The sequence below is a fragment of the Heloderma suspectum genome, chromosome 11, assembly GCF_057233095.1.
Source record: "Heloderma suspectum isolate Gila_16-S chromosome 11, 16-S_ref, whole genome shotgun sequence".
In the NCBI taxonomy this organism is placed as follows: Eukaryota; Metazoa; Chordata; class Lepidosauria; order Squamata; family Helodermatidae; genus Heloderma; species Heloderma suspectum.
The window spans coordinates 6,028,342-6,048,623 of record NC_139468.1 but is presented as its reverse complement, the minus strand read 5'-3'; the positions used below and the strand labels follow the sequence as shown (position 1 = coordinate 6,048,623).

The 20,282-nt window shown below is 45.3% G+C and overlaps 1 protein-coding gene across 1 annotated transcript; it reads left to right on the top strand.

The window, feature by feature from the left end:
• The first annotated feature begins 6,488 nt into the window (after window positions 1–6,488).
• MPHOSPH10 (M-phase phosphoprotein 10) lies at window positions 6,489–19,648 on the top strand. The gene is made up of 11 exons (XM_084816717.1): window positions 6,489–6,612; window positions 9,646–10,312; window positions 11,231–11,385; window positions 11,766–11,943; window positions 12,127–12,268; window positions 13,243–13,310; window positions 14,211–14,348; window positions 15,260–15,370; window positions 15,848–15,955; window positions 17,536–17,763; window positions 19,447–19,648. Exons 1-11 carry the CDS (start codon window positions 6,527–6,529, stop codon window positions 19,591–19,593), a joined length of 2,028 nt encoding a protein of 675 aa, XP_084672843.1. The 5' UTR covers window positions 6,489–6,526; the 3' UTR covers window positions 19,594–19,648.
• The last annotated feature ends 634 nt before the right edge of the window (window positions 19,649–20,282 follow it).

Below are 20,282 nucleotides of genomic sequence, written 5' to 3'. Positions count from 1 at the left end.
TAGTAAGATGGCTGTTACTATGTTTAGATTATTATTTTTTTCCTTGTCATTACTGATAAAAACTCAGGCCTGAAAACCCAAGGGAAGGAAGCAAATGGCACTTAGTGGGGCACCACAGAGCTTTACAACCTGATGCTCACTACTACTCTCATAATTAGCTATCCACAGACCCTTTGAAATGATGCAACATAGAGAACTGGAGTCTCTCCTCCTTCAATGCAGTTGACGATTACTCTGTGCCAACCTCTGAACCCACTGGAGGCCCTGTCCTGGGAAGGGGCCATATTACTCAAGGGCAGAGCACATGCACTGTGTGCAAAAGATCTCAAATTCAACCCCCAGCACCTCCAGAGTGGGGCAGGGGAGAGATAATCAGAAATGAGATTCATGAGAAATGCATTCAGAAAAACATACCATAAATCAAAGACATGGTTATTTACAGATGGATGTTTTGTTCTTCCAATAATGGAATACAATGTTGCCACTTCTTTAATAAAATATTTATTTATTAACATTTCTATACCACCATATCTGATAAAAGGCCATCAACACTGTGAACAACAATTTAAAATAATAAAACCGTAAACCAATAAGAACAAGAACATTAAAACAGTTTAAAATTGGAATATATAACAAGCTTAGCACATTTATGCAATTTATTTTCCCATTTGTGAATGGTAAGCACACTTTCTGGCTTCTGGGATTTATGAGCTAGTCTTCTCCAACCTAGTGCCCTCGAGATGTGTTGGACTACAACTCCCATCAACTTTAGCCAGCATGGTCATTGGCATTGTAGTCCAACTCATCTGGAAGGCACCAGGTTGGAGAAGGTTAATATAAACAATAATTTCTCTGTAATTCTGCAATATATATTTCTCAATACATTCAACGGGTCTTGCTGCCAAGTACGGCTACAATCCTACAGACACTTACAAGGGAGTAAGTCCGACTGAATTCAATGGGGGGTACTTCTGAGTAGACATGTACAGGACTGCACTGTTAGTGTGTAAAACTTTGCAGCCATTGTTAACTCCGAAGCAGCCTGAATAGATGCATCTAGCAGAGGTCCTTTCTCTTTATTTTCCTGGGGAAGGCGGCATGTGATGACAATAATGCTGGCTTAATTACCTGACATATTGTATGTGAAGCCTTTCCAGGTTAGGGGGACAGTACTGAACAAATACTAAAGACTGCCCTCCTAGGTGCATTTGAGATCAATGGGGCTTACTCCCAAGCCTTACAGTCTAAAAGACATGACACAGAAGGAAAGAGGTATGACGAGAAAAGAAGAAAGTAGGCAAATTCAGGTGCCTAAACTTTCCCATTACATAATGAGCAGGTAGAAAAGAAGAAGGTAGGCAAACTCAGGTGCCTAAACTTTCCCATTACATAATGAGCAGGTAGAAAAGAAGGTAGGCAAACTCAGGTGCCTAAACTTTCCCATTACATAATGAGCAGGTAGAAAAGAAGAAGGTAGGCAAACTCAGGTGCCTAAACTTTCCCATTACATAAAGAGCAGGTAGAAAAGAAGAAAGTAGGCAAATTCAGGTGCCTAAACTTTCCCATTACATAATGAGCAGGTAGAAAAGAAGAACCCCTTCATGGATCACTGCCTTGTTGTGGCGAAGGGGCTTGTGTAACTCAGTGAAGCCATAAGCTATGCCGTGCAGGGCCACCCAAGACGGACAGGTCATGGCGGAGAGTTCTGACAAAATGTGGTTCACTGGAGAAGGAAATGGCAACCCACTCCAGTATTCTTGCCAAGAAAACCCCATGGAACGTATCACAAGGCTAAAAGAGATGACGCCGGAAGATGAGCCCCTCAGGTCGGAAAGTGTCCAATATACTACTGGGGAAGAGCAGAGGGCATTTCCAAGTAGCGCCAGAAAGAGTGAAGCGGCTGGGCCAAACCCGAAAGGACACTCAGCTGTGGATGTGTCTGGTGGTGAAAAGAAAATCCGATGCTGTAAAGAACAATATCGTTTAGGAACCTGGAATGTCAGATCAATGAATCAAGGTAAGCTGGAGGTGGTCAAACAGGAGATGGCAAGATTGAGCATCGACATCTTGGGAATCAGCGAACTAAAATGGACAGGCATGGGCGAATGTAATTCAGGTGACCATCATATCTACTATTGTGGGCAAGAATCCCTTAGAAGAAATGGAGTAGCACTCATAGTCAACAAAAGGGTGGGAAAAGCAGTACTGGGGTACAATCTCAAAAATGATAGAATGATCTCAGTACAAATCCAAGGCAAACCATTCAACATCACAGTAATTCAAGTCTATGCCCCAACCACTGAGGCCAAAGAAGCTGAGGTTGATCGGTTCTATGAAGACCTACAACACCTTCTAGAACTAACACCAAAAAAAGATGTCCTCTTCATCATAGGGGATTGGAATGCTAAAGTAGGAAGTCAAGAAATCACCGGGATAACAGGCAGGCATGGCCTTGGTGTACAAAATGAAGCAGGACAAAAGCTAATAGAGTTTTGTCAAGAGAACACGCTGATCATAGCAAACACTCTTTTCCAACAGCACAAGAGACGACTCTACACATAGACATCACCAGATGGTCAATATCGAAATCAGATTATGTCCTTTGCAGCCAAAGATGGAGAAGCTCCATACAGCCAGTAAAAACAAGACCTGGAGCTGACTGTGGCTCAGATCATGAGCTGCTTCTTGCAAAATTTCGGCTTAAATTGAAGAACGTCGGGAAAACCACTAAACCATTCAGGTATGACCTAAATCATATCCCTTATGAATATACAGTGGAGGTGAGGAATAGATTTCAGGGATTAGACCTGCTAGACAGAGTGCCTGAGGAACTATGGACGGAGGTCTGTAACATTGTTCAGCAGGCAGCAACTCAATCCATCCCAAAGAAAAAGAAATGCAAGAAAGCCAAGTGGCTGTCTGATGAGGCTTTACAAGTAGCTGAAGAAAGAAGGGAAGCGAAAAGCAAGGGAGAAAGGGGAAGATATACCCAACTGAATGCAGAGTTCCAGAGAACAGCAAGGAGAGACAAGAAGGCCTTCTTAAATGAACAATGCAAAGAAATCGAGGAAAACAACAGAATGGGAAAGACTAGAGATCTCTTCAAGAAAATTGGAGATCTCAAGGGAACGTTTTGTGCAAAGACGGGCATGATAAAGGACAAAGAAGGCAGGGACCTAACAGAAGCAGATGAGATTAAGAAGAGGTGGAAAGAATACACAGAAGAACTATACAGGAAAGATCTTAATGTCCCTGATAGCCATGATAGTGCGGTCACTGAACTGGAGCCGGACATCCTTGAGAGTGAAGTCAAGTGGGCCTTAGGAAGCATTAGTAACAACAAAGCTAGCGGAGATGACAGTATTCCAGGTGAGCTATTTAAAATCCTCAAAGATGATGCTGTTAAAGTGCTGCATTCAATATGCCAACAAATTTGGAACACTCAACAATGGCCGCAAGACTGGAAAAGGTCAGTTTACATTCCAATTCCAAAGAAGGGCATCGCCAAAGAGTGTTCAAATTACCACACAATTGTGCTCATTTCACATGCCAGCAAGGTGATGCTCAAAATCCTACAAGCTAGGCTTCAGCAGTATGTGAACCGAGAACTACCGGAGGTACAAGCTGGGTTTCGAAGAGGCAGAGGAACTAGAGATCAAATCACCAACATTCGCTGCATCATGGAGAAAGCAAGAGAATTCCAGAAAAACGTCTATTTCTGCTTCATTGACTACGCTAAAGCCTTTGATTGTGTGGATCACAACAAACTGTGGCAAATTCTTAGTGATGTGAGTACCAGACCACCTTACCTGTCTCCTGAGAAACCTGTACGAGGGTCAAGAAGCAACAGTAAGAACGAGACATGGAACAACCGAGTGGTTCAAAATTGGGAAAGGAGTACAACAAGGCTGCATATTGTCACCCTGCTTCTTTAACTTATATGCAGAGTACATAATGAGAAATGCCGGGTTGGATGAATCAAGAGGTCGGAATTAAGAGTGCTGGGAGAATTATCAACAACCTCCGATATGCAGACGACACCACCCTAATGGCAGAAAGCGAAGAGGATCTCAACAGCCTCTTGTTGAGGGTGAAAGAGGAGAGTGCAAAAGCTGGTTTGAAACTCAACATTAAAAAAACGAAGATCATGGCATCTGGCCCCATCACTTCCTGGCATATAGAAGGGGAAGAAATGGAAGTAGTGACAGATTTTACTTTCTTGGGCTCCAAGATCACCACAGACGGTGATTGTAGCCATGAAATTAAAAGATGCTTGCTCCTTGGGAGGAAAGCTATGGCCAACCTAGACAGCATAGTAAGAAGCAGAGACATCACCTTGCCGACAAAGGTCCATCTAATCAAAGCTATGGTTTTCCCAGTAGTAATGTATGGCTGTGAGAGCTGGACTATAAGGAAGGCTGAGCGCCGAAGAATTGATGCTTTCGAACTGTGGTGCTGGAGAAGACTCTTACGAGTGCCCTGGACTGCAAGGAGGTCAAATCAGTCCATCCTAAAGAAAATCAACCCTGAGTGCTCATTGGAAGGACAGATACTGAAGCTCCAATATTTTGGCCACCTAATGCGAAGAGAAAACTCTCTGGAAAAGACCCTGATGCTGGGAAAGACTGAAGGCAAAAGGAGAAGGGGACAGCAGAGGATGAGATGGCTAGATAGCATCACTGATGCAATGAATATGAACTTGAGCATGCTCCAGGAGAGAGCGCAGGACAGGAAGGCCTGGCATGCTATGGTCCATGGGGTCACGAAGAGTCGGACACGACTGAACAACAAAGAAGAAAGTAGGCAAACTCAGGTGCCTAAACTTTCCCATTACATAATGAGCAGGTAGAAAAGAAGAAAGTAGGCAAACTCAGGTGCCTAAACTTTCCCATTACATAATGAGCAGGTAGAAAAGAAGAAAGTAGGCAAACTCAGGTGCCTAAACTTTCCCATTACATAATGAGCGGGTAGAAAAGAAGAAGGTAGGCAAATTCAGGTGCCTAAACTTTCCCATTACATAATGAGCGGGTAGAAAAGAAGAAAGTAGGCAAATTCAGGTGCCTAAACTTTCCCATTACATAATGAGCGGGTAGAAAAGAAGAAAGTGGGCAAACTCAGTTGCCTAAACTTTCCCATTACATAAAGAGCAGGTAGAAAAGAAGAAGGTAGGCAAACTCAGGTGCCTAAACTTTCCCATTACATAATGAGCAGGTAGAAAAGAAGAAAGTAGGCAAATTCAGGTGCCTAAACTTTCCCATTACATAATGAGCAGGTAGAATAGCCAGTGAGGCAATAATTATACTCCTGGGGGCACAGAAGGGGCTGTTTACCTTGGAAAAAAGGCAAGTGAGGGGAGACATGATAGAGGTGTACAGAATCATGCCTGGTGTGGAGAATGTGGATAGGGAGACATTTTTCTCCCTCTCTCAAAATACTAGAACCCCAATGGGGTCATCCCACGAAGCTGATGGGTGGGAGATTCAGGACAGATCAAAGGAAGGGCTTCTTCACACAGGGCAGGGTTGAACCATGGAACTCGCTACCACAGGATGTAGTGATGGCCACCAATTTGGAGGGCTTCAAAAGGGGGCTGGGCAAATTCCTGGGGGAAAAGGCTACCCATGGCTACCTCCAGTACCAGAGACTGCGTGCCTGTGTACACCAGTGGCTGGGGAGCATGGGCGGGAGGGTGCTGTCGCGCTCATGCCCGGCCTGTGGGTTCCCGGTCGACAGCTGGGTGGCCAGTGTGTGAGCAGAGCGCCGGAGCAGGTGGGCCCGGCCCGATCCAGCGCGGCTCTTCGGATGTTCTTAACTGCGAATCCCAGTGCGCTCGCCGAGGTCCGGGGGAGGCAGCGCGGCTCCAGGTGCCCGAGCCTTCCCCCGAGGCCCCTGCCTCGGCGAGTCGACCCGCTGACCCCCCTGGCCAGCCGCTGCCCTCGCTCCTCACCCTCCCGCGGACCCCAGCCGCCGCCGGCCAGGCAGGGAGCGCCCTGCGCCGCGCGGGGGCTGCCGCATCGCTGGGCGAGAGGGCCCTCGGCCTGACCCAGCGCGGCCCTTCCGGGGCGCGGAGCCGCGCCGCGCCGAGAGGCCCAGCTTGAAGCCCCGCTCCCGCCCGTGGAGCCCGCCGGGCGCCCGTGGGCCGGCCTGCCTCCCTCCCCCCCTGCCTCACGGCGCTGTCGCGTAGATAAAGCGGCGGGCCGCGGGCGGGCCGCCGCAAGCCGCGCCGCGCTGCTGGGGGGGTGGGCGGGACAAGCAGGCCTCGCGCGCGGCTCCGCCAGGCCGTGAAGCCGCTCCCGCCGCCGCCGCCGCCACGGCCGCGACCGGGGGGGGGGGGGGCGAGAGAAAGCGCTTCTGCGCCGCTGAGGCGAGGCAGGCCCAGGCCCAGGCCCAGGCCCGCTCCCCCGCGGAACCTCCCTGCCGCGCCCGTGCTCGGAGGCGGAACCTTCCTCTGCGCGGCGCCGGTTTGCCGGCCGGAGCGGGTTGGGCGCGGGACGCGGGCGGCGAGGCGAGGCGCGGCCGGGCAGCCATGGCGGGACCCGCCGCGGCCGGGCGGCTGGGCGCGTGCTTGGCCGCGCTGGGCGCCGCCGCCGCTCAGCCCGAGCGCTTCCTCAGGTAGCGCGCGCGGCGTGAAAGGCCGCGAGGGCGGGAGAGGTTTGTGCGGTGTGCGAGAGAGCGTGTGCGTGTGGCGTGCATAGCGAGAGGGTAGGGTGGTGTGTTTGTACGTATAGTGGGAGAGTGTGTGGTGTGTGTGTGAGAGGGAGAGGGGTGTATAGTGTGAGAGGTATGCGAGGGAGAGCATGTGCATGTGGTGTGTATAGCGAGAGAGTGTGTGTGAGAGAGGTGAATGTGTGTGATGTGTATAGTGTGTGAGAGAGTATGGTGTATGTGTGTGATTGTATGTATAGTGTGTGAGAGGTATGTGAGTGAGAGCATGTGGAGAGAGAGCGTGTGCGTATGGTGTGTATAGCGAGAGAGTGTGTGTGAGAGAGAGAGGTGAATGTGTGTGATGTGTATAGTGTGTGAGAGAGTATGGTGTATGTGTGTGATTGTATGTATAGTGTGTGAGAGGTATGTGAGTGAGAGCATGTGGAGAGAGAGCGTGTGCGTATGGTGTGTATAGCGAGAGAGTGTGTGTGAGAGAGAGAGGTGAATGTGTGTGATGTGTATAGTGTGTGAGAGAGTATGGTGTATGTGTGTGATTGTATGTATAGTGTGTGAGAGGTATGTGAGTGAGAGCATGTGGAGAGAGAGCGTGTGCGTATGGTGTGTATAGCGAGAGAGTGTGTGTGAGAGAGAGAGGTGAATGTGTGTGATGTGTATAGTGTGTGAGAGAGTATGGTGTATGTGTGTGTATGTATAGTGTGAGGGCGTGTGTGTGTGAGAGAGGTTTGTACAGTGTGTGAGAGTGTGTTGTGTCGGTGTGGTGTGGGAGTGAGAGTGTGTGTGCGAGAGGGAGCGTGTGTGTGTGGCGTGTGTAGTGGGAGAAAGCAGGGTGTGTGTTTGTACGTATAGTGGGAGAGGGGGAGAGAGGGGGAGTGTATAGTGTGTGAGAGGTATGTGACAGCGTGTGTGTGTGGAGAGCATGTGTATATGTTGTGTATAGTGTGAGAGAGTGTGTGTGTGAGAGAGTGGTGAATGTGTGTGATGTGTATAGTGTGTGAGAGTATGGTGTATGTGTGTGTTTGTATGTATAGTGTGAGGGTGTGTGTGTGTGTGAGAGAGAGAGCGTGTATTGGTGTGTATAGTGTGTGTGTGCACGTGAGAGAAAGCACATGTATGTGCTGTGTATAGCATATGTGTGTGTGTGTGAGAGAGAGAGAGCCTGTATGTGGTGTGTACAGTGTGAGAGAGTGTATGTGTGAGAGAATGACGTGTGGTGTGTGCTTGTGTAGATAATGGGTATGATCCAGATTTAGACGTACTTAGAGGAGACCCATTGAAATCAATGGGACTACAGTTAGTCATGACTTAGTTGTCTTGTTGATTTCAATGGATTTTCTGTAAGCATAACTAAATCCGGGCCCAACCCTGTGTGTGTAAATGCCCCACATACACAATATATATAGCTGTATTTGGGCTGGCTTTTGGAATATAGGCAGGTGCTCTTATCTGTTTTTTGATTGATTGTGTTGATGGATTTACTGTTTCTTATTTTATATTTGTGTTTTTAGAGTCATGATTTTAATGTTGCTTATTCAAGACCCTGTTTAAAAACCATCAGTGAGGGGGCCAGACACACTCCTTGAGGGTGGGAATTCCACAGTATCACCATTTTTACAGGTCACTCAGGACACAATCCTGTGCATGCTGATTTGGGACTAACCGCACAATCCTAGGCATATTCACTTGAAATTAAGTCCCACTGTCTTCAGTGGGGCTTAGGCAAGGGTACATAGGATTGCAGCCTAAGTCCTACAGTACTTATTTCCAAGTAAATATGGATAGGATTGCACTATTGCTTTCATTCATATCCTTGTCCCCATTTCCTTGTTCTGACATTTTATGCAAAAGTGGAAGGCTGGGGGAACCTTGTCATCGGGAACCTCTCTCTCTTTTTGATCACGGTATCAGTCATCATGAGTTAAGCAGCAATGGCCTGTCTGAAAGTAGATGGAAGTTGTCACCAGAGGATGTGGTGAGGGCCATTGGCTAAAGACACAATCCTATGCATGTTAGGAGCAGAAAAAAAAGTCCTACAATTCCCAGCATGCCCCAGCCAGCATGGCTAGCTGGAGGGATGCTGGGAGTTGTAGGACTTTTTTTTTCTGTTCCTAACATGCATAGGATTGCACCCTTAGATCACTTTAATAGGAGATTAGACAAATCCATTGAGAAGCAGAAGTCAATCAGTATATATTTTTTATGATAGTTAAATGGAATCTCCATGTTCAGAAGCAGTGTACCACTTTGCGTCGCAACAGCGGGGGAATCCTATGATTATTTTGCCCTACTTTGGGGCTTTCCAGAGGCATCTAGTTGGTTACTGTGGGATACTGAGCTAGATGGACTTCTTCAGTGTGATGCAGCAGGGTTCTTGTTCTTATTATGTAGATCCCACGGTTCTGGAGAATCACGTAGAGCAGAGGTGAGGAACGTTTGCTCCCCGGATGTTGTTGGACTGCAGTTCCCATCAGGCCTAACCAGGATAGTCAGTGGTGAGGGATGATGGAAGTTGCAGTACAGCAACATCTGGAGGACCACACGTTCACCATGCCTGAGCTAGTGCTTGCAAAGCAGGGCTGAGCTGATCAGTTTTGCATAGTCTACTTCTCCCTCCCCCCCAATATAATGTCCATGGGCCTCTGGCATGTTTAATGCTTACAAAGCAAGGGTGCATACTTGGAATCCCTTAACAGTACAGGTATAACTAATCTGTGTTATCCTTAGTCAGCTCTCTTCTTTAAGTTCATTAGAAGTGCAAGTGCCTTGCTGGATCAGACCAATAATTCAGCTGTTCGCTCTATCATAGAATTAACATGTTCACTGTGGTAAGGAAGGGGACAGTGGCTGAACCAGGAGCAGGTGTGTGATGGTGTATTCACCTGCTTCTCTCACAGGGCCATTGGTCTCGCAAAGAAATGTTATGACTTCTGTGATCTGACTAACTTAAAATACTTAATATTCTACAACTTGTTTTGACTCCAGTGTTCAGGATGGACTTGCCAATGACTTCATCTCGCTAACAAAAACATTATATGATTTTCACAAAGTCCTTGGGGCTGATATTCTTTCTGGAAGTCCTTTAAAGGAACTGGTGATAGACAACTTTGATGAAGAACAGATCTGGCAACAGCTAGAACTCCAGAATAATGCAGCTCTGGGCTACTTCAAGAGAGCCGTTGCTAGAAGTGTGGAAGAGGACGATCTCTGCTTCCTCCCAGAGTTAGAGGAGGATGGGTCTGTCGCAGGGGACAGCGAGAAGCAGACAGATAGTGAGGACCAAGTGGCTGAAGACTCTGCTCTCAACAGTGATCACCTTGAAGAGGAGTGCAAGCTAGAAGAAAAGCGAAGTCGACTTGGAGCAATGACAGACCATGCATTTAATGAAGAGGATTCTGATATGGACTTTGACATTGATAAATTAGAGCAGCAAACCCAAATATCAAAGAGCGCCATGAAAAGAACCGGAGAGACATCCATCGTGGATGACAGATTTTTCAAACTATCTGAGATGGAGGCTGTTTTAGATGCAGCAGAGAAAAAAGAAAACAGGGAGAAGGATGATGATGAAGATGATGGAATAGATTATTTTGAGGATGTTCTTTCTGAGGATGATGAAGAGGAAGAGGAATTTGGACATGCCAAAATGAAGGTAACGGTGTCAAGAAATGGTTGGGTAAAGCTATTGTTTGTTCCATAAGTTAAAAATTTGATGTATTCTCAAAGGGTTTAAGAGTAGCTTTATAATGTGACTTTTTAATATAGCAGGCTAAACCTGTGCACAAACTGTGTAAATGTATGTGTAAGTTTACTTGTGTAAACCTATGGCTGCCCCAACCATCCTACTCTTGAGTCTGGGTATACAAACAGGCCCAGGAGTAAGACAGAGTGTGGTAGCTGAAGCTGGAAATAGAGGCTGTATTGACAGCATAAGCAGAATAGCACATGCTGTCAGTGGCACCATTTAAATGAGTGAAGCTGTGTGTGTTTCTGTTTTGCCTTGCTTTGCTTCCTTCTCAAAACAAATCACCCAAGGCAGTTCCTGTTGGGCTAATTCTTTGGTTCACAGATTGCAAAAAAGGCATCACACGATTTCTCCTGACTGCTGTTGATAACGGGTTAAATGGAGCACAGCAGCGTGCCAGCTCAACTTTTCATGAATGCAGCTGGCAGCAATTTGTTTTATTGTGGCAACCTATTTTTCAGCTGCTGCAATCACAGGAATCACCCCTGGGAAGGTCTGCTGTAATCCATGGGGAATTTGGAGGCAGAGCAAGAAAGAGAAAAATGATGCATGAGAATATATTACCACTGTGCAGAATGTTCTTAAAGTTCCTATTAGCTTTAAATGAAACTGAATTGGCCACATCCATGTTTGTGTATCTTGAAACAGAATTGGCTGTCACTGAAATATTTTAAACTCTGATCTGTGTTCCTTCAGGAAAATCCTTTAAACTCTTCTTTTTAAAATTAACATAGCTCTTTAAGATGATTCTTGTACTCATTATACTTGTTCCAGTATTCTCTGTTAAAACTTCAGGTGTCTCTTCATAGTTTCCTTTCCCCGCAGCTGATTAAAAGTGCTCGTGATCTTAAATACCAAGATTACTTTGATCCTGTGGGTGATCCCAAAGGCTTCATGAGTGAACAGAAGTCCAGTGAAGATAACCAGAGTGAAGGAGCAGAAAATGACACTGAAGATGATGCCAATGGAACTGCTGATGAGTAAGTGGTTGGTATGCTGGGCTTCAGTCTTGTTATTTTAACAAAAGTCAATTTTGAAATGCAAATGGATAGTAACATGCTGTGTAGGGCTGATGGGAGATAACAGTCCAACAATATCTGGAGGGCTGCATGTTCCCCATCCCTAGTGTGGAAGTAGTTCTGTGAAGAGGGAAATATTTCTGTGATATCTTATACAATGGCATCTCCCCCATCCAGAGAGCTATACTATAGGTGGGCTCATGTATGTATAGTTTTCCCAGAGTATTCTATTTGATGTCCCAGCAGGCCTCTTTTTGAGACTTTCACTGTGAACTAAATGCCCGAAGTGCTTTATAGAACAGAGTGAGATCCCCTTTACATATAATGTTGTTTGACTACAGAATTGAGGAAATGGATGAAATCAAGCAGACAGAAACTGAAAAAAACAAAGAACCGTCCAAAAGAGTGACATTCACCTTGCCATATGATAGTGACATGGAAGAAGATATAGACACATTCCAGGGAAAGACAAACAGTTCCCCTGAAATGAAATCAACCTTTGAGAAAAGACAGGAAAAGGTAATCTTTTGGTTTCATGCCAGCTTGTCACCCAAATGCGTTTGTGTCCTGCGACCTCAGAGTACCCCTTTTAAAGCAAATACAAAATCTTCAGATTAAAAAAAATTAAAAAGGAAACGAACAAGGCATGGGCAAAAACAAAGTGTCTCGAGAATTAATTGAAGAGAAACTGTTGTCTTGCAGATGGGTGAAAAAATTAAGTCGTTGGAAGAGGAGTTGCTGATGGAGAAGCCTTGGCAGTTGAAAGGAGAAGTGACAGGACAAAAACGGCCCGAAAACAGTCTTCTGGAAGAAATGCTTCTTTTTGACCATGCAGTGAAAATGGGTAAACTTTGAATGCAGAAGTGTTCCTATTAAAATTCCTTATAGGGTGGAGCTCACACACCAGCAGATGACCTCTACACAAGCACCTGGGGAATTGTGGATACTGATGAGCTCATGGCTGTGGCACCCTAGTTGTGGAATGAGCTCCTTAGAGAGGTTCACCTGGCGCCTACGTTGTACTCTTTCTGGCTCCGGGTGAAGACCTTTTCATTTTCCCAGCAATTTTAGCATTCTAGTCTTTTAGCTCTGCTGGTTTAAACTTGTTACTGTATTGTAAATCTCTGCATTGCTGCTAGGTTTTATGCTGGTTGTACTTTTATACTGTAATTTTAATGCTTTTATGTTTTATATTGTTTTTATGCTGTACGTGCGGTTTTAATTTTTGTGAAGCACCCAGAGAGCTTCAGCTATTGGGCGGTATGGAAATGTAATAAATAAATAGCAGATCCTTATTTTCTATGTCTTCCTGGAGTCTTTGGATCTCTACAGGCTCACAGATTTCTTATGTTTATGGGTCTGTTAAATAAGGACAGCATAAGGTCGTATCTAATTTAGCTGTAAATTATGAAATCATCCTTCTGATATGAGAGTACAGTTCTCTGTATGAAGTAGACTTCCTAGGATGGGGGAAGTCATGACCAAGGGAGGCACTAATGGTCTCTCAGCTTTCTAATTTCTGTTTTTCATTGCCAGAGATTGATTCTAGTCCAACTTTGCAACTAGTTCCTCCCAGGAATTCCTCTATATCTGCAGCCAGGCTCATCCCTAGTTATGCTGCTCCTCCAGTAGTTGTTCATGCGTGCACCAAGTCATTGTGACCCATGAGTTTGGGGATGGGCTGAATTGATACAAGTTGTGTGTCTTTTCACGTGACGGATGGCAATAGTGAAAGGGCCTGTTCCGCCCATAAAGGAATTAATTAAAAATGCAGTTCATTAAATAACACCCTGCGCTTTCTGTTGGTTGAATTTTCAGCTCCTGTGATCACAGAAGAAACAACTCTTGAGCTTGAAGATATTATCAAGAGACGGATAAAAGATCAGGTTAATAGGACTGATTTCATGTCTTCCATGCTGTTTGTGGGGAAAATGGTCCAGGGAATCTGGAGGATTTTCAGTATGTAGATTGAAAAGGAACAGAAGTACACAGCTTAAAAATGCTGATTTATTGCCCCAAAGCATATCCTCCATTTCTTGAAGAGTTGGGAATTCTGGAACATTTCAGAAAAGCCCTTAAAAATGCAATCCGGTGTTTGAATTGTGACTAAGTAATGGTTCAGACATAACACCAGAATATGATTTGTGGTGCGCATAAACCAACACCACCTGACAAACTATTGTTCATGAACATTTGCCAAATCTGGGTTAACCCATTGTTTGGTGTTGGGTGCAGGGAGCGTGCCTGCTCATGCCTGACAAACCATCAGTTCTTAAACCACTGGGTTGTCATTACATGCAAACAGGTCCTATGAAGCTGCTGCTAGGGCAGTCGCCTGGTGCATCAAAGAATGCAGAGCCTTCACTGCTCTGGCTCCAGTTTTATGAAATTCCCTGCCTAGAATGACCAGCTATTGCCTTCACTACTCTGGCTCCAGTTTTATGAAATTCCCTGCCTAGAATGACCAGCTATTGCCTTCAGTGCTCTGGCTCCAGTTTTATGAAATTCCCTGCCTAGAATGACCAGCTATTGCCCAGTGCTGCCAATCTTCAGAAAGTGTAATTATTTTTATTTAAGCAAGCATCAATTTGTTATAAGTTGCATGGATTTGCAGTTTTGTTTTTGTCATTTTCTTAGCTCTCTTAGATTTCTGCAGAAAGAATGACAGATTAGAAATGTTAAAACAAGTATGTGCAAAGGAATAAAAATCCTTCCTACCCTGCTGTGAACTCTACCTTTGTTTCTTTGTTAATGTTGCAGTATCTTTCTGATATCTCTTGTTTTAGGCTTGGGATGATGTTATCCGTAAGGAAAAACCAAAAGAAGATCCCTATGAATATAAGAAGCGGTTGACTCTAGATCATGAGAAAAGCAAACAGAGTCTTGCCGAAATTTATGAGCAAGAATATTTGAAACTTAACCAGGTGTGTTTTGAAGGAGCTTGTCTTGGTCATGCCTTAAATCTTAAGGAGCCCCTCTGCTGAAGGGATTATCTCAAGGACATTTAAGGGCCCAACTGTGTCAGTGGAAATGCCTGGCTGAGCTTTGAGCACATTTAGAAGCGCTGAGCTCGCTTGCATATCCTTTGCATTTTGTGGAACTTGAAAGCATCAGCTCCATTTCTCTAACCCAGAAAGGAGTAGAAGCTTTTAAAATGAATTTGCATGTGGCTCCCTTTGAAGTTTTCAAAGGCACGCCTGCTACTTTCAGTCCCTTCTAAAACAATTGCATAAGCAAACTGGGATATAAAAAAATACTTATTGTTTTCTGTAGTTCATATTCTGTTGCAATTCCCATTTAAGAAAAATCCCATGGCAGTTTGCATCATTTAGCTAACACACGGTGTAGTACCCCATTTTGGACATGAGGATAAACAGGAGAAAAGGGAGCACAAGTCAGTTTGCACTTTCATCCTTTTCTTGCTGCAAGGATCACATTTGATACAGTTCTTGTTCCTTTTCCTGTTGAATTATGTGATGAAGCTATTCTAATCTCTACATTTCTGAAATAATAACCAGGACCTGACCAACTCACAATCTGACATTTAGGAATGTTGGTCTGGCATATTTGTTTTCGAAATAACCCAGATACGTTGGGTGTGTTGTTGTGAAATACCCCAGCAGCATCTGGATTTTGCCAAGGGTGAATGAGGGTGAATATACATTGTTTGCTCTCCTCTTCTCCCCTCCTGACTCCTTTCTGGCATCCACCTATAAAAGGCTATAGGTGGTATTAAATTCTCTTGCAAAGTTACTGTTTTACAATATGGTGTCTTGCTGTTGAATCGAAAACATTGGGAATTGCTCTCCTAAATCCCATATCGTGGTTAACCCAGAAAAAATCTGAAGAGGAAGAAAAACCTGAGCATACAGAAATCCGGAAAATGATGGACTCCCTCTTCCTCAAACTGGATGCCCTTTCCAATTTCCACTTCACACCCAGGCCAGTAAGTATTGCAACGTTGCAACTTCGTTGGCATAATTGTGCATAAGAACTTAGTGTTTTAGTAGAAAAGGGTTCAGAACAATACCATACGAGAGTATTTGTGCTTGCTGTGTGCGCCAGATATTTTGTGGGGTCTGTGAAGACCAGAATGCCTTATCCAACCTCTGTAGTCCTATCGACCTCAATGGGACTGAATTGTTTCTGCTTAACTGAACTATGATCAGGCTTCTAGAGTGCTAGCTGTGTGTGTGCACGCGCGTGTGCGCGCATGCATGCTTGCGCAGAAGCAGACCCTGCTGAGTTCAGTGGGACTTACTCAGGCATAAGTGTGCATAGGAAAACAGCCTTAAAGCCCAGTCTTGTGCATACTTGCTCAAAGAAGTCCCACTGTGTTCAGTGGAGCTTACCCCTACGTAAATGTACACAGACTTGCATGTTGTTTATTTAATATGGATAACATCTTTTTCTCTTCCTGTAGCCTGTACCAGAGGTTAAAATTGTCTCCAACCTCCCAGCAATAACCATGGAAGAAGTAGCACCAGTGAGTGTCAGTGATGCTGCTCTCCTTGCTCCAGAGGAGATCAAGGTAAGTCGTCTGTTGAAAATCACTTCTCACTTGGCTATTCACTTCCTGCACGGACAGCATCCTCAGGAACCCCCTCCCATTCCAAGTCTGAAGTCCGAGGAAGTAAATGGGTCTGATTTGTCTCTGGTGGACTTTGCCCCCTTCCTCAAAATCCCATGCCGCCCTCCTCTTTCAATGAGATGATGATGACAATTGGACCTTGATGTCCTGCCTTTCTGCTGAGATGGAGCATCCAAAACTGCCGACAAAACATAAAATGTGTCCATTTTATTATTTAAAAAATCATAACAATATCCAGACCAGTGGAGACAATTCGCAAAATAAGCCAACAGGAACATAACAAAACAGCCCCCCTCAAGGGCCCTCTAGAACACAAGGGCAGCCTTCTATTTATCTGGTGGCTGTAGGTGACAAGGAGGTATGCAGGCGATAAATTGTTTGTATGGGCTACCCCAATTAAGGCTGACTCCCTGGCTTCCCCCTCCTTCCCTTCCCTCTAGTGCCCACCCACGGTGGTGATGCAGCGGGCCCCAACTGACCTGGTGGTTCCTTTCCCACCATGCTGTGCAGGGATTAGTCCTAGTGAGTCTTCTGTGCAAAGCTCTGTGCGTAAGCAGGCTAGTAAAATAAATGTAGGCCAGTAACGTCTCTGGGCTTATTTACAAGGTGGCATAAAGATCCTTTTTTTAAGAGCACAGTGGAAGACCACGAGTGAGGCAAACAAACAACCCAGGAGAGAGAGTTCCAGAGCTTGGGCAAAACAGTGGAAAAGGCCTGATGTGCAGTCACATCCCTAGTCGTCAAAGATGGACGGAGGTGTGGGGGAGCACGTGTGCATTCTCCAGTCGTTTCAGTGTTAGCCAGAGCTGGCTCCAGATTCTGAAGGGACCCCTTCCCTCATCAAGCCTACCTTTCTGCCACCATTGTCGCCAGCCGCTCCTCCTTCTCTTCCTCGTCATTGCTCCCGCTTGCTTGCTTGACAGGCAGCGAGCCAGGGAGCAAGTTGGCCGTGGCATCTGCTGCTGCTCCTCCTCCTCACCACCATTGTCTCAGCCAGAGCGAGAGGCAGAGGAACAAGTAGCAGGAGCAGATAAAGTGGGCCTCTTGTGAGGTGTGGGCCCTCAGCAGGGGCCCAGCCGTGCCTCCCGTTGGTGCCAGCCCTGTGTCTAGCACAGCGTTTCCCAACCTGGTGCCCTCCAGATGTGTTGGGCTACAACGATCAGCTGGCTGGAGGAATGCTGGAAGCTGGGGGGCACCAGGTTGGGGAAGGCTGTGCTAGTGTAACTGTGTGACCAGTGCCAGCTGACATCTCTGTTGATTAGTGAGGGCTTTGGTGCCCTGTAGGCTTCATACCCCTCCTTGCGACTAGCAGAACTAGTTTTGCAAGTATGTAAATATGTGCAATGTTTCTAATGTATTCACGGGTGTCAGTTCAGCATTTCCTGGTTTGGAATGTGGAGTTTATCACGCAGGATCCACTGCCTGACAAGTGGTGCTTCCATACTGGAGGAGGGACACACACGTCTTCCCATAAAAGATACTGCCTTTGGATCCCAAACTCTGTGTATTCTTGGTTTTAGGAGAAGAACAAAGGTGGAGATGTGAAGACAGATGCTGAAAAGACTTCCACAGACAAGAAGAGGGAGCGGAGGAAAAAGAAGCTTGTGAAGCGCATGAAGCTGAAGGAGAAGGAGAAACGACAAAAACTCTTAGAGAAAAATTCAGAACAGAGTACAAAGTTAAGCAAAAAAGCTTCAGCTGTACAACTCAAAAAGCTAACCAAGGAAGGTAGAACCTCTTTACTCAAGGTAAGGCCACTGACGTAATAACAAACATCTTGAGGAATTTTGGTCTGGGGTTTAGTCTGTTCTGCACTGGTGCTTGTGGTGGTTGCCCAGAGGAACCCATAGTGCCTCCACCATTTTACAGCGTGTTCTATATTATGTGGTTACCGAAGCATGGAGCTATGCGTGACAAGAAAGATGAAGTTGCTGCTGAAAATGGCAGCCCTGTGCCATGTCATTAATGAATTCAGAAATATTTATAGCCTTCCTTTTGTTTAGAAATTTCAACGTGGCTGACAATAACTTAAATCAAAGCAAAGAAATACTAAGAGCATCACAAAAAGATTCAATGCAACTGTTAGAACAATTAAGACATTCTAGGAGCAAAAATAAAAAGCAATTTAGAACAGCACTTTGACCAGTGCAAGAGCTAAAAACCATTCAAGGCCCCAAAGCCCTTCTAAACAGAAAGGTTTTAGCCATCTGGAGGAAGATCGTTAAGGAGGGGACAAAATGAGCATTAGAGTTCCCACTTCTTATTCTGTACCACAACTTACCTTGTGTCCTTTCATCTGTGAGTTTTTTTGCCAGCAGGAGCCAATTGATGTGGAATAGGGAAGGAAAATTCAATTTTAACCAAATAATTCCCCACCTGTGAATAGCTAAGGTGGCTGGGGGGCCCTCTTTCCCCTTCCTGAAATTTAAGCACTGCTTCTCCAGGTACAGTCCAGTAAGCTCTGCAGTCAAGAAGCCTAGATGTGTTTATGTAGATCAGTATTTATATGCTGCTGTTCAGACTCATAGCCCCCCAAAGCAGCTTGCAAACATAATAAAACAGCAACAAAATCGGTTTAAAAACCAACAATTAACTTGCTTAAACCAGCGACGTCTGAAGATCAGAGAGGGTCAAAAGCATGTTTAAACCAAACAGCTTTAGCTTTCTAAGGCTGGGAGGGAAGAGGCTAAATGAGCCTCCTGAGGGCGCCATTTTTAGAGTGCAGGTGCCACCACTGCTAAGGCCCTCCCCTGCATTCTCAGGTGGTGGCAGGATCAGAGCAGAGCCTCCCCAGAAGATCTTAACAGGCAGAAGAAAGTGGCCCTTGATCTATGTGGTGGCTTGTTTGTTTGCTGGTTTTTGTGTGTGTGTTAAATAAACAGTTGGATATTCTGAATACTGTATCCTGAGACAAGATATCAGAATATTCTTTGTAATCAACCCTGTAGAGCTATAAAGTGATTTGAACACTGCCACAAATATAATGTGCTTAAAATAATGCTATTTCCTGCCTTCTAGTAGACCTTGTTGGTGAAATCCGAAACTTTTTTAAAGGATTGAGTGATTATAGTGGAGCAACTTCAAAGAAGAATTTTAAAGTTTCCACCAAGAGCACCGTGGCTCTTAACTCTCTGTTATAAAGGGATACACTCCTAGCAGTGCATGCTTCCCTCTCATTAACATGCGCTAGACATAAGAGTGTCGATAACGCCAAGTCCCCCTTCAGCTTTTTGGATGTATTGTGGTGCCAGCAAAAATGGTATTGCGTAACACAACAGCTGCTGTTTGCCATTTAGTTATCAGTCGGAATACAAATAGGGTCTTTCGTGTATTCTGCCAAAACAATTAAGTGGCTGGAACTACTGTATACTTTTTACTTTGTGTGTGTGTGTATTTCCATTTGCTAAGAAAGAAATGTTGTTCTCGTACAGGATGATGGCAAAGACAAGGCTTTGAAGTCCTCCCGGGCATTCTTTTCTCAGTTGCAAGATCAAGTGAGAATGCAAATTAAAGATGCTAAGAAAAGCCAGAAGAAACCGAAGAAACGAGAACTCTCTGCCCAGAAGCTGAAGCTGTAATATATTATGCATGCACTATTTTGTATAAATTAAAGTAAGGGTTGTGGGCTCCTAATGTAAGTCTGCATTTTTATTTTTTGTTTTGCACGGCCAAGCTACATTTAAAAGTACTACTACATGTTACTCAAAAGCAAGCCTAATTAAAAGAGGTGATTGGACATGGGTCACACTGGCAATTATCAAAGGGCAGGCTCGATGGCTGCACAAGTACCATCGTCTTAACAGGTAATCATCATTTTAGCTAGTGTCGAAAGGTGTGCATGTCTCTCTCTCTCTCTTTATTTTAATGCCTGACAATTTTTTATGTGGACTCTAACAGGCAGGTCCAAACCATGGTTTCACATTGCTCAAGCAAGCCTTGGGATTCATGTGCTTCCAATCCCCGGTCAGCCAGCAAGCCATGGTTTGGGGCTTCTCCCTCAAGTCACAATTGCAAGCCACTGAACGCATGGAGAAAGGCAAGAGCGGGGGGAATGAAACTGCACCACTGGTCCCACCCTGACGCTGGGCATCCCTTCAGCCCCACTCCCAACTTTCATGTGTACATAGGAAAGTCTGAAAGGGGCTCTACACACATACAGCTGTAGGTGTGCCATGCAATCGGGAATCCTGCATGATTGGGAGCTGCTTTTGGAGGTTCCAGTCTATACATTACTCCAGTACTGTGCACATGTGGGTTTTCAACATGT